The following is a 12,597-nucleotide window of genomic DNA, read 5'->3' as shown; positions in this document are numbered from 1 at the left end:
GGGTAAAACGTCATCTCGCTTCAGGCGTATTCCAATTGGAATCTAGTGGATGAGGAGCTACTCTGTGGAAATGCCACTGCTAAATCCTATTTATTTTATTTTATTTATTTTTTCATTAAATGTGTTAGCGCATGATAACTAAATGATACCCCTTCCGGTCAGTCTCCAACTTTATAAAACTTAATCTTAAAACCGGAACTAAAGTTGCATAGAATGACTGGTAATAATTGAATTATTCTTTCTTTTTTATCTCCAGGACATTCCCTTGTGAGTGTGACGCCCAAGGAGCTGTAGACAGTGAATGTAGCAAGTTTGGTGGTCAGTGTCGCTGTAAACAAAACGTCATTGGTCGCAAGTGCAACAGGTGTAAGACTGGTTACTATGGTTTCCCAAACTGTTACAGTAAGTGCTTGTCTTGCTTGTGCAAATAAGTGTGCCTGGTCGTTCAAAAACAGCAGTATTACTCCATTTTCCAAATTCCATTCATTTCTTTCACTTTTAGAATGCCAATGTGTCTTCTGTAACGAGGTGACGGGAGCATGTGATTGTCCTACCAACACCGTTGGACGCAACTGTGAGGTCTGCCTCAAGGGGACCTACGGATATGACCCCATCTTGGGCTGTCAGGACTGCAAGTGTGACGTGTCTGGTGTTATTGGTGGTGATGTTGCTTGTGATCCAGTCACGGGAAAATGTCCCTGTAAGCCCTCACACACAGGTCGCCGATGTAATCAATGTGTACCTGGTCGCTATGGTTACCCGTACTGTGATAAATGCGACTGCGATAACCGGGGTGTGGTCAGTGATGTATGTGATGCTAAAGGAACTTGTCTTTGTAAGGTAATTCTTAATGTTCTCGATTATCTTAAATACTTAGCCTTTTCCCTAGAAATCTCTCATTCTATCTTTTTTCACCGGCATTAATATATCATTGACATCCTCCTCCTCATCATCATTATCATTTGTGAGAGACACATTATTGATATCATTATCTGTAACAGGCTGGTGTATTAGGAAGACGTTGTGATGCATGTGCACACATCATCATCTTCATCATCATCTGTATCAGACACATTATTGATATCATTATCTGTAACAGGCTGGTGTAATAGGAAGGCGTTGTGATACATGTGCAGCGGGCTACTATAACCTCGATGCCAAGAACCCTAATGGTTGTACATCGTGCTGGTGCTCAGGATTGTCTAAGATATGTTCAAGCTCCATTCTTAAAAGGTAACAGAAAATCAACCCTGAAATAGGCCGTACGGTACAAGCATCTTGTTCATCAGGCCTTATGTAGTGTTTTTTGTAAACAAACTAGACCAGAATGCACCTTAAATTGTTGTGCTCGGAAAAAAATATTGACCATGCTAAAGATTCTTAAACGAGGGTAGTCCTATTCCTTCCAATAGACCTATCCCGCATTCGCTTGACTGGTCACGAAACAATGGTTTCAAGTCGAGGTTGAACTTGATGAATAAAAGAATCGAGTTCAGTCTCGACTTCAAACCATTGTTTCGTGGTCAGTCAAGCGAATTCGGGATATGTCTATTCCCTATACAGGCTGCACCTTAGATTCTCCTCGTAGTCTTAGGAATTCCATGTCTCAATAAATCCAAAATGCTAATCATTCCTATAACTCATATCGTGTTATAGATTCGCTATCAGACAAATGGATGGCTGGCGCATAGAAAATACTCCTGCTCAGGTAATCAAGAGTGCCCTGACCACAGTAATGGTGTCTGTAGCTGGCAAGAGAACAAACCCAGGCAAACCCATCTACTGGATGGCACCAGACAAGTACACAGGAAAACAGGTATGGAGGATTTATAACCAGTGTACCTTACTGCAGGGATTCATAGTTATAGGTGGTGCGCGTTCTTTCGTATGAGACTAAAAGAACAAAAGATGGCCGCCATGGTTGTTGGCATAACGTAACAAACGACCAAGTCTTTTGGTCATCCAACATGGTGGTTAGCACGTCACATGCACTCGGACAAAAGTCATGGCCGCCTTGTTGGTTGGTATAACTTAAGCAAACGACCAAGCATTTTTGTCATCCAACATGACGGCTAGGACGTCACATGCACAAGGACAAAAGACATGGCCGCCATGTTGGTTGGCATAACATAAGAAAACAAGACCAAGTCTTTTGGTCATCTAACATGGCGGCTATGGCGTCACAAGCAAACCAAGAATCACGTCTCTCGAAGATATTCACGTAGACAAGAAATAGAAGCCACTTATGTGAAGTGCACACACTTACTGCGCATCTACATTGAGGGATTCCCGCTGGACCTCGAAAGCAGCACTCGCAAATGCACAGATGAATGGATGAATGGAATAATATTTGAAAGTGCTAATTGTTTTTTGGACACATTTTTAAAGCTTTACTTATGCCGTCATATTTCAGATTTATTCATATGGAGGTAGTCTAACTTACTTACTAAGGTATACAGTACCAGTAGAGGTGACTACGCCAGTCCTGACTACCTATCCTGATGTTATCATCAGAGGGAAAAATGGAGTAGAAATGACCTACAAAAAACAAATGACGCTCCAACCGAACAGAGTCCACAAGATACAAGCACACTTCAATGAGGTACTACCTTTAGTTCCAACCATGCGCTTGAATTAAAGTTTTCACAAGTTTTGAGTGGTGCGCAAGATGATAAGGTTAATAGTGAAGGACGAGTTGGTTGGCACTGCGCGTAGGAAAGGGATATACGCATTTAGGCTGGGTTTACACGGCACCGGACGAATTTCTAACCGGTCAGGAATTTGACCTGTACATACCGTTTACACGTAACCGTTTCTACTTTTTATAAAAAATGATACGTTCGGTTTGTGCTCAAACTTGGTGGCTGTCAATCTGATCTTCTTAGAAATACCTGCATTCTACTTTCTTTTTGACATATATATAGCTGTTACGCAACTCACTCAGATAGATATATCTATAACTTTTTCATCTTTATTAGTGAATTCATTTTTGATATCTTGCTTTCTTTTCTCCAGTCCTTGTGGTCTGTTGCTAACAACAGTCGATCAAGCCGTGCAGACTTCATGTCTATCTTAGCAGACATTGAGTCAGTCAGGCTGCGTGCTTCTTACAGCACTGCTGTAGCTGACACAACCATTTCTGACGTGCTCATGGAATCTGCTTTAGAATCGAGTGTCGGTGAAATCGCAAACGAAGTCGAAAAGTGCGTCTGTCCAGCCAAGGCTTCTGGTACCTCTTGCGAGGTAAGTACCGCACCCTTCATGCTCCTTTTTTGTTGTCGATGACCTCTTAAATATTAAGAGAAAATTCTTTTCGTATTCAAGCGGTGAGCACAAAAAAAAAAACCTATTTTCTTAAAGAAAGGCTGTTGTACAAGGACTAAAGTCTTGTTATTAAGAAAGTTTAACGGCTTGTTTGGAAGTGGAGATGACCGATGAAAATGGAATCAAAATGCAAAAATTTTATTCGAAAATGATAGTTATGAGGTTTAGGCCTTCGTTTTTGAAAAACATTTCCTCTTGATTTGCACCCACAATATAATGCTAAGAAACCCAAATTTGAGCAACGAGAGTGTCTTTAACTTTTACAATCTTGTATGTCAGTTTTGTGGTAAAGGATATACACGTGGTGCCGACAACAGGACCTGTGTCACATGTCAGTGTAATGGTCACTCTAATGACTGTCATCCAGAAACTGGCGAATGTTATGGCTGTCTCCACAAAACAACAGGTATGAGAACCACTGCAACGAACTTCTTAACTGTGTATGGGGGAATATATATGAAATATATATTTGTACTGCGGTTGTAATGTATCGAATTGAGCTGATCCTCGCAGTATGTGAAGCAACTTATGCAGCTGCAAATTGAAAGACTTCTTAACTTTAAGGTGGCTGGACCCCCTCACGCTTGACCGCTACCTTCCACGTTTGGAACGCTAGTGCATAAACGTGTTTTATCCGATTGCAAATCTTTTTTGCACATAAGTCACATAAAGATTGGATTAATGTTTGATTCAATTTTTAATAAGATCGGACGTCATAACAAGTGATTATGATGAAATATTTGTTTTCGTTTAGAGAGCAATTTTAGCCTTGCAGAGCGTTCAACACTAAGATGCTTCGTACCACATAATTATATACTAGATGCCTCCATTTGTAGGGATTTTTGAAAAAATCTATCTACCTAATTATGAGATATTTGAGATTATTTGAATATGGTTCATAATCTACTTCAAAACTAAACAATGGATTTGATACGGCCGAAATTAATTTTCAGAGCTATATATTCACAAAAGTCATTGCTCATTTAGTTTTACTCTGTATCTAGTCTTAAAAGGAACATTTTGAAGGTAATCGACTTATGCGATTTTGTGAAAACGTATAATGCATAAGACGGGGTAAACATTCGATGCGCACTTTTCATCGCAGTTTTCTAGTCAATCTTACTAGATCTTCCATTATTCTAATATTCGTAAATAATTTGTCTCAAAACTACGTCAGGATACAAATTAGAACTTAAACTAATATTACACAAAATTGCAAGACTATTGCATGGTGCGAAAGAATTTGGTGTTATGGTCATTAGCAAACAATAGAATTCCCAGAGCATCAAATCATTGGGAAACGATCAATGTTTTCTGTATCTCTCGTTCGCTTTAGACCGCTTTAAATGAGTTCAATAATCTTGCAATTTTGTGCAATATTAGTTTAAGTTCTAACTTGTATCCTGACGTAGTTTTGAGAGAAATCATCAGCGAATTTTAGAATAATGGAAGATCTAATAAGATTGACTAGAAAACTGCGATGAAAAGTGCGCATCGAATGTTTACCCCGTCTTATGCATTATACGTTTTCACAAAATCGCATAAGTCGATTACCTTCAAAATGTTCCTTTTAAGACTAGATACAGAGTAAAACTAAATGAGCAATGACTTTTGTGAATATATAGCTCTGAAAATTAATTTCGGCCGTATCAAATCCATTGTTTAGTTTTGAAGTAGATTATGAACCATATTCAAATAATCTCAAATATCTCATAATTAGGTAGATAGATTTTTTCAAAAATCCCTACAAATGGAGGCATCTAGTATATAATTATGTGGTACGAAGCATCTTAGTGTTGAACGCTCTGCAAGGCTAAAATTGCTCTCTAAACGAAAACAAATATTTCATCATAATCACTTGTTATGACGTCCGATCTTATTAAAAATTGAATCAAACATTAATCCAATCTTTATGTGACTTATGTGCAAAAAAGATTTGCAATCGGATAAAACACGTTTATGCACCAGCGTTCCAAACGTGGAAGGTAACGGTCAAGCGTGAGGGGGTCCAGCCACCTTAAACCTTTAAAGTCTTATCGATACCCTCAAAGAACCCGTCAGAGCTGATCAAAGTCAGGGCACGGCTAATTCAGCGGTATGGTTTTACAGAGGGAGGAAAAAAAGAGAACTAGGGAAAACCCCTCGAATGAAGGGGGAGACCTAATAAACTCTACTCATATATGATGCGGAGTCATCTGGGTATCGATTCAAGACTCCAGAGGTGAGAGGGTAGTTTACTATCGTTACGTCACCCTAGACACCCTTGATTAGGTTCACTTTTGTATCCATGCATAACAGAATAAGTTGTTTTCCTTAGCCTCTCAGTTCTCAAACAGCTCTCGCTGTACCCTTTATGGGATTCCTGTGTTGTGCTGATCACTAGGCCTGCTCATTAACGGTAATACGCAGGGATTCCAAGCCCGAAACCTAGCTGATTACGGTATACAAAATGCGAGGACAGTCACCAGAGGAAGCTACTCTGGTGTATGCCGAAACTATTTTTTAGTTTAAGTATTTCATTGAATACTTAGTGTGAATGGTACTCAATATTGTTATATTTACGATATTTACGATTTGTTTTAAATTTAAACGTTTCAGGCGATCGCTGTCAGACCTGCGTCAAAGGATACTATGGCAACGGTACCAAAGGAACCCCAAACGACTGCCAACTTTGTAAATGTCCTTTGGGGATCTCTTCCAACAGCTTTGCATCTGAATGCGCCGTCGATATCAATGGCCAGCTGACATGCGTATGCAACACGGGCTACACAGGACTTCAGTGCGACCAGTGCGCAGACGGTTACTATGGAGACCCAACTGTGCCTGGTGACTACTGCAAGCCGTGCAAGTGTAATGACAACATAGATCCTCAAGCTCCAGGCAGCTGCGATCCTTTTACCGGAGTGTGCACCAAATGCATCAACAAAGCTGCCGGAGATAACTGTGAGCGTTGTCGGGATGGTTACTATGGAGATGCTGTGGTTGCTAAGAACTGTCAAAAGTGCAAGTGCAGTGCGTGCGGAGCTATGACGTCATTGTGTAATTATGCGTCCGGGGCGTGTATGTGTAAGAACAATGTGATGGGTGAACGATGTGACACGTGTAAGGTGAGTTGAAGGGGATCTTTTGGTACATGTACTTATTCATTCACTGACAGCACGCCTTGTACAATTTGTGGTTGCGACAAAATAAAGTTTTGGTGGACATCAATCGATGGGTTTCCATAACATTGTCGGAAAACTCAAAGTTTTCAATGTTTTTTTTTTCCAAGGTCGCGTGCCTACGGAATATTATTAAAACGTTCAATAAAAACCTACTTCATCGCGACGACGTTTCTGTGCGCGCTATTGAGAAGCATTGTAAAATTCAGAGTTATTTTTGATATGACTCCATCGATGTGAAGAAAGCGATCAATTTGACTAAGAATCTAGCTAGAAATTCTTCAAGTAAAAACTTTTTTTGTCACCAATTTTTTTGACGTAAACATTTTTTGGATGCAAATCTTCCTTTTGACGTAAACTCTTTAAAATTTCGAAAACGACTCCATTCTTCCAGGAGAATAATAACGGTCAAAATAACTCTAGTCACTAAAGCAAATTTGCGATCTCTAAAATTCTCAGGCCAACACATGGAACTTCGACAGTTGTCTCGGATGTGAAGACTGTAACTGCGCCAACGCGTCTCTAGGAGCGTCGTGTGATGTCAAGACCGGTCAGTGTATCTGTAAACCAGGAGCAATCGGTAGGAGATGTGAACGATGTCAGGCAGGATTCTGGAACTACCAAGTTGATGGATGCCAAGGTATTCTAGACTTCAACTCATTGATTGCCTAAGATTGAGCGAGCATGGAACTAGGTAATAAATGCACAACATAGCAAGCTCTCAAGCATGGAATACATTCCTCACAAAAGAAGACCCTAGTGTGGCTTGAGGGGCATCCCGCGTATTGCTGTTGCGAGAGAGACTGCTGGCCAGAAACTCCTCGATGTTAACTGTGCCTAACGCATATAAAATTTAATGCGCACTAAAGAATTCATAGATTTTTAAAATTTATTAGACACTTTGACATTCATTCGGTTTGTTTTTATTTGTTGTTAGCTTGCAACTGTCCTAAAGATGCGGCCAATCTGTGGGGATTCTGTGATGTCAACACAGGACAGTGTTGTAAACGCGGTGGAAACTGCACCATTTGTCCACCTAACCATATCCTGACACCCAGCGGTTGTGAATTCTGCGGGGAGTGTGTTGGACGACTGCTGGATGTTGCGCAAGGGTTAGACGAGAATATCACCACTGTGTTGAATCGTCTAAAGAAGGGCGCAGCGGGACAGATTGCACAAGCCAAGTATAAAGACCTCAACGATACTCTCAATAAGTAAGAAATATTACACCAAAGCAAATTGTTTTAGTCTTTACTCCCTTTCGTTTTCGCACTGGACTCTGAAGATGACTTCCGCTTAGGTTGTCGAAACGTCAAGGACCACCAGCAACAGTCTTTCTCAAGACTACACTCACCCGGACGATCACACTTCACAACAACAAAAATTTCATATGACTGTGAAAATCTACTGGCTCAAACGCTCACGCCAAGGACACGGCACTGCCTTAGTACGCCAGACCTATTGCGCGATAAAAAACAAATCGGCATTGGTGTTGTACTAGCTATTCTTCTGCAAAATTGCATTTATAGTTGTTTCTAGTGTTTGAATTGCCCTTTGTTATCCAGGCTTATTCCACCAACTAACAAGTATAGTAATACTATGGAATCGATGTCTGTTATAGTTGGAGTATCAATCGTCAATGGCACAGGTAAAATTTTGAATTCGTCAGTTCTCCCTCAAATCTTTACGAAGTTTTTACATGTTTTATCTGTCTGGTTAAAGTAAAAAACGTTTAGGTGTCGGTTTTCAATAGACCAATTCGGCTAACGCAATGTTTTGGACAATTCAAATCTACTTTTTTTCTTAGTGTGTGACGAATTAGAGTGAAGTCACTAAACCTGTGAAATAGAAATTAGACTAATACACTGCTGTAGACCCTAATTCTTTTCTTTTGTGTCTATTTGAGTATTACACGTTGACTAATTGTTTTATTATTTCACGGCCGGGATTAAATGCTTTCACTCTATAATACACTAAACTTATAAACTATATTATTCATCAGCCAATCCCCGACCGTTGGCACGGTATCCGCTGGACAAAAGGACAGGAGGGAAAGATATCAGTAACCGGGGACTTGTTGATGCACAACTGTCTAATACTGATTGGGTAGATGGTCCTGATGGACCTGAGTCTGCGGTACAGCTACAGGGAAATCAAAACAGCTTCATCCAAGTGAAGAACGACGGAAAACTACACTCCAAGAGGTTGGTATACCGAACGTGGTGCACAAACATCTTTTGTTCATTGTTGTCTCATATGGTGTCGTTTGTACCCGAGCTAGACCAGAATGCACCTTGTATTATTAAACTTAGAAAAGGTCTATATTTCGCTCTCATTAAAAATATATGTGGTTAATCATTCTTGATGTTTTGCTATCATGCTTTATACGGTGTTGTTTGTATCCAAGCTAGACCAGAATGCACCTTGTTTGTCGAACTCAAAAAGGAGTCTATTCAAACATGTCACTCACAGAAATAAAATGCATATTTATGTGTATGATAGTTAATAATTCTGGATATATTTCCATAATGCCTCATATGGTGTTGTTTGTACCCAAGCTAGACCAGAGTGCATATGCCAACATGTCGCTCTGAGAAATATAACGCGGAACCATGTGTTTGATAGTTAATCATTCTGGGATGTTTTTCAGGTCCTCGTCGATTCTCCTGTGGGTGAAACATGAAGGCATGGTAGGCCCTATAATGCACTTTGGCCTCAACAAAGCAAGGATTTGGGTGATTGAAAACGACGTCATTGAAGCGTGCTTTACAGTTGGTCGATTTCCAAACTGTCGAAAAAGCCAGAGTATGACTAGGAACAAATGGATTCACCTGGCAATGGTTTATGATTATGAAGCAGGTTCGTACGTTGTTTCTTACATTGTTATTACCTTCAGGGTTATCACGTGATATATCACATCAGGGGTTTTGTTTTGTGGGTGGGTAGTCTAGGGATGGGTTGGGCTGGGCACTTAAGAGCGGCAACATCAGTAAAACGTTAAACTTTCTTTAAGGAGTGATTACACGGAGCTATTTTCTCCGCAACTTGTTTTGCAGCAGCACTTGCTGCAGTTCTTGCTTCACAGTGGAGAGACATCAGATAAAATATTTACTAACAGTTGCCATGTTTTTCAGGAATGATTGAATTTCGGGTTGATGATCAACTGGTACAACGAACCCCCCTGAACTCAAAGTTACCCCTTGCTACCGATTCTAAGGAAGTGCGAATGGGTGCTGTGCCTAATGTGGATGATTTCTTCAGTGGTGCTGTGGCTTGTCTTCAGATATTCGATCAACCACTAAACGCGCAACAGATATCTGTGTTAAAGAAAGCCTGTCATCCAGGTAGTAATTAACCTAAAAAACCTTATTTTATCAATACCCTGAACTTATTTTTCAGTAAAGGGGTTTTTATCTTGTAGTTATAATTCTATAGTTTTTTATACACATATCTTCATAGTTTATATATTAGAGGGCCACAGGTTTGTTAGCATATTGCTATTTAGTGCTACCCTCAGTAAATAAAGAGTTTATTATTATTATTATCATTATTATTATTGTTATTATTAGCTGAGCAAAATAAGGGCATAGCAAGAGAGCATGAATAAGAGAGGGAAATTTCTTGTATAGTGTTGTTCTGATTCCTTCAAAAAAAAACGAAACCGCAAGAGAACACGCGCGCAAGTTAATGACGCACGACAGTAGGGTAAGGCGAAATTTAAACTGCATCCGGTTACTAAAAATAGCTTAAACGGGAATTTACATGGCGCGTACGATAATAAGAAGTCCCCCCTCCTCTTATTTATGCTCTCTCGGGCATAGATAGCTTACTGGCAGATCATACCCTAACTCACAGATCGACTCAAACAACCAAACCAGGGCATCGCTAACTCACAGATGCAACAGGAATTTAGCGCGTGAATTAGGTTCTGCGGAGCGAGGAAAACCAGAGAACCCGGCGGAAAAAAACCCTGGAATCGAGGAAGTGATCTAACGAACTCTACTTAAATGACATGCGGAGTTCAGAAGTCGAATGTCAGCCCCTAGAGGCGACTGGAATGTGCTACCGTTACGCTACCCTTGACTCAAACTGATACAGAATTTCTTAATAAATTAGTAAAGAATTTTGTCTTGAAACTCGCGTAAAACATTTTAAATGTTAAAACTAGGGGGAAATGGTATCATCCGACTAAAACTCATATGACTGTTTCACAATGAAAAGTTCTTATATAATTTTGTCTTGAAGCGCACTACAAACGTGGGGACAACTCTTGTCCCTGGTCTTCACTTGTCACTGTGTATTGCTGTCCTCTGTTGTTTTCTCTAATAACCATTAACGTCTCTTTGATACCTCAGATTTCGTCCAGCCAGTACCAGGTCCAGATAAATCCTTGTTGGAAAGAACCAGTGAAAGCGAGACCAAGACCAACACAATGCAAGACCAAGCGTCTATGGTCCATAAGGGTGCCAAGGAGTCTTCTAAGAATGCAACTAAAACCAAGACAGATGCTTTGATTCTGGAGCAGGACATTCGTGACGCTCTCAACAGATCGCGCAGTAAGTTTTTTTTAACATAGTGTAATGAATCTTTGTATTTTATCGACACTCTAAAGCAACCTCTGGGCTGATCAAAGTAAGGGCTGGCTGACTTACAGATCAAATTGGAATTTAGATTGTTAGGCTCAGGTCAAACGTCGAACTTTGCATGAGCCGAACCTAATTGAAACAATGGATAACAAGGCAGTCTTCTTTGATGTATTTAGGTTCGGCTCATGTGAAGTTCTACGTTTGACACGAGCCTTAGTTTTTGAGGAGAAGAGAAAAAACCGGAGAACCTGGAGAAAACCGCCTCAAATTGAGGGAGAGACGTAACAAAGTCTTGACTTGGTAAACCCAAGATCTAGAGTTGAATGCACTACCGCTTTCACACCCTTGATTTCTATAATAAAACTGGGCTGTTGCTTGACAGAACCTTGTTATTAGACTACATTGAGGGACAAAACTTGTCCATCAAGCTCCATCACCATCCAAAAAGTGAAAGTCAAGTAGCATGCGCCTATTACACAAAAACGAGTGTTCTGCGCTTAAAGAACTATGAGTCATGTTATGTGTGAAACTAGTGCAGAAGTACTCTACCTTGGCTTCCATGATGTGCGTTAAACCAAACACTCTCTTCCCAAAGATTAGCAGCGTGTGTTCGACTCTGCCTTGAATAGAACCTTGTATCTTCAACGTAATGTTTTCCAATTTCAGACCAAGTGTAAAGGTGCTGACACACGGTGCAACATTGCACGCAACAAATTTGAACCGGGGTGACACACGTTGCAACGAAATCACGCTTGTGTCAGCCCGCTTTGCTAAGAAATTTGATCAGCGGTTATAGATTTGTTGCAAGCTGATTGAATCAAAATTTTAAATGTTGCACGCAATGTTGCAGCCATGCACGCAATGTGGCAAGAGTAGAGCTCGATTCAATTTCAGATTTGTTGCATGCAACGTTGCACCGTGTGTCTTAAGCTTAATTATCTTGAGAATAACATATTGTATGCATATTTATGTACACTTTTAATGCGCAACCGTTAAACAAAGAAATGGTAATCACGAAAACGACACGTGGTAAATGGGAAAACATGAATTATGTAATCTTTTCGTTTACTGTTATTCCTGTCTCTATTTTAGGTATTATCAACTTGTCTGGCAACATCGTCGAGAAACTGCAAACAGGTACTGCAAACCAAACCATGTTACTAGAAGAAGCAGAGCGAATCCTCAAAGAACTTCAGAACAGAGACTTCACATCCTTAAACAACACCGTCAATCAAGAGCTGAGCTTTATCGAGTCAGTATCTGACAATGCCAAGATGCTGCTAAATGAGACTCTTGGTCTCCACAACGAGGCCCAGAGGGCTAGGGAAATGATCGCTAAGCTGAAAGGAGAGTTTAATGGGCTGTTGGATAAGATTTTAGGAATCCTGAAGAACGTCAGCATGGCAGAACAGTGGAACGAGAAAAGCAAGAAATATGATTCAATGGTTTGTAAATAGAATATAGTAAACTTCATGTTTGCGCCAAGCTTGCGCCAAGCTTGGTGTATGTGCACGTACACCAAGCTT

At 40.3% G+C, this 12,597-nt stretch overlaps 1 protein-coding gene across 1 annotated transcript in view; it reads left to right on the top strand.

The window, feature by feature from the left end:
- Positions 1–12,597, top strand: part of LOC116294006 (laminin subunit alpha) — a 43,862-nt gene that overhangs the window by 15,261 nt on the left and 16,004 nt on the right. The window contains 16 exon segments of the mRNA XM_031701524.2: positions 257–402; positions 503–840; positions 1,100–1,233; positions 1,657–1,816; positions 2,414–2,602; positions 3,016–3,243; positions 3,604–3,730; positions 5,923–6,431; positions 6,945–7,125; positions 7,423–7,699; positions 8,051–8,133; positions 8,488–8,689; positions 9,136–9,344; positions 9,620–9,829; positions 10,841–11,041; positions 12,164–12,516. Of these exon segments, the coding sequence (XP_031557384.2) occupies positions 257–402; positions 503–840; positions 1,100–1,233; positions 1,657–1,816; positions 2,414–2,602; positions 3,016–3,243; positions 3,604–3,730; positions 5,923–6,431; positions 6,945–7,125; positions 7,423–7,699; positions 8,051–8,133; positions 8,488–8,689; positions 9,136–9,344; positions 9,620–9,829; positions 10,841–11,041; positions 12,164–12,516 (3,547 nt within the window).

Source organism: Actinia tenebrosa, unplaced genomic scaffold (assembly GCF_029948245.1).
Source record: "Actinia tenebrosa isolate PJP-AT-01 unplaced genomic scaffold, QUT_ActTen_1.0 PGA_scaffold1__47_contigs__length_23844297, whole genome shotgun sequence".
In the NCBI taxonomy this organism is placed as follows: domain Eukaryota; kingdom Metazoa; phylum Cnidaria; class Anthozoa; order Actiniaria; family Actiniidae; genus Actinia; species Actinia tenebrosa.
This window is presented reverse-complemented; position numbering and strand designations above follow the sequence as displayed.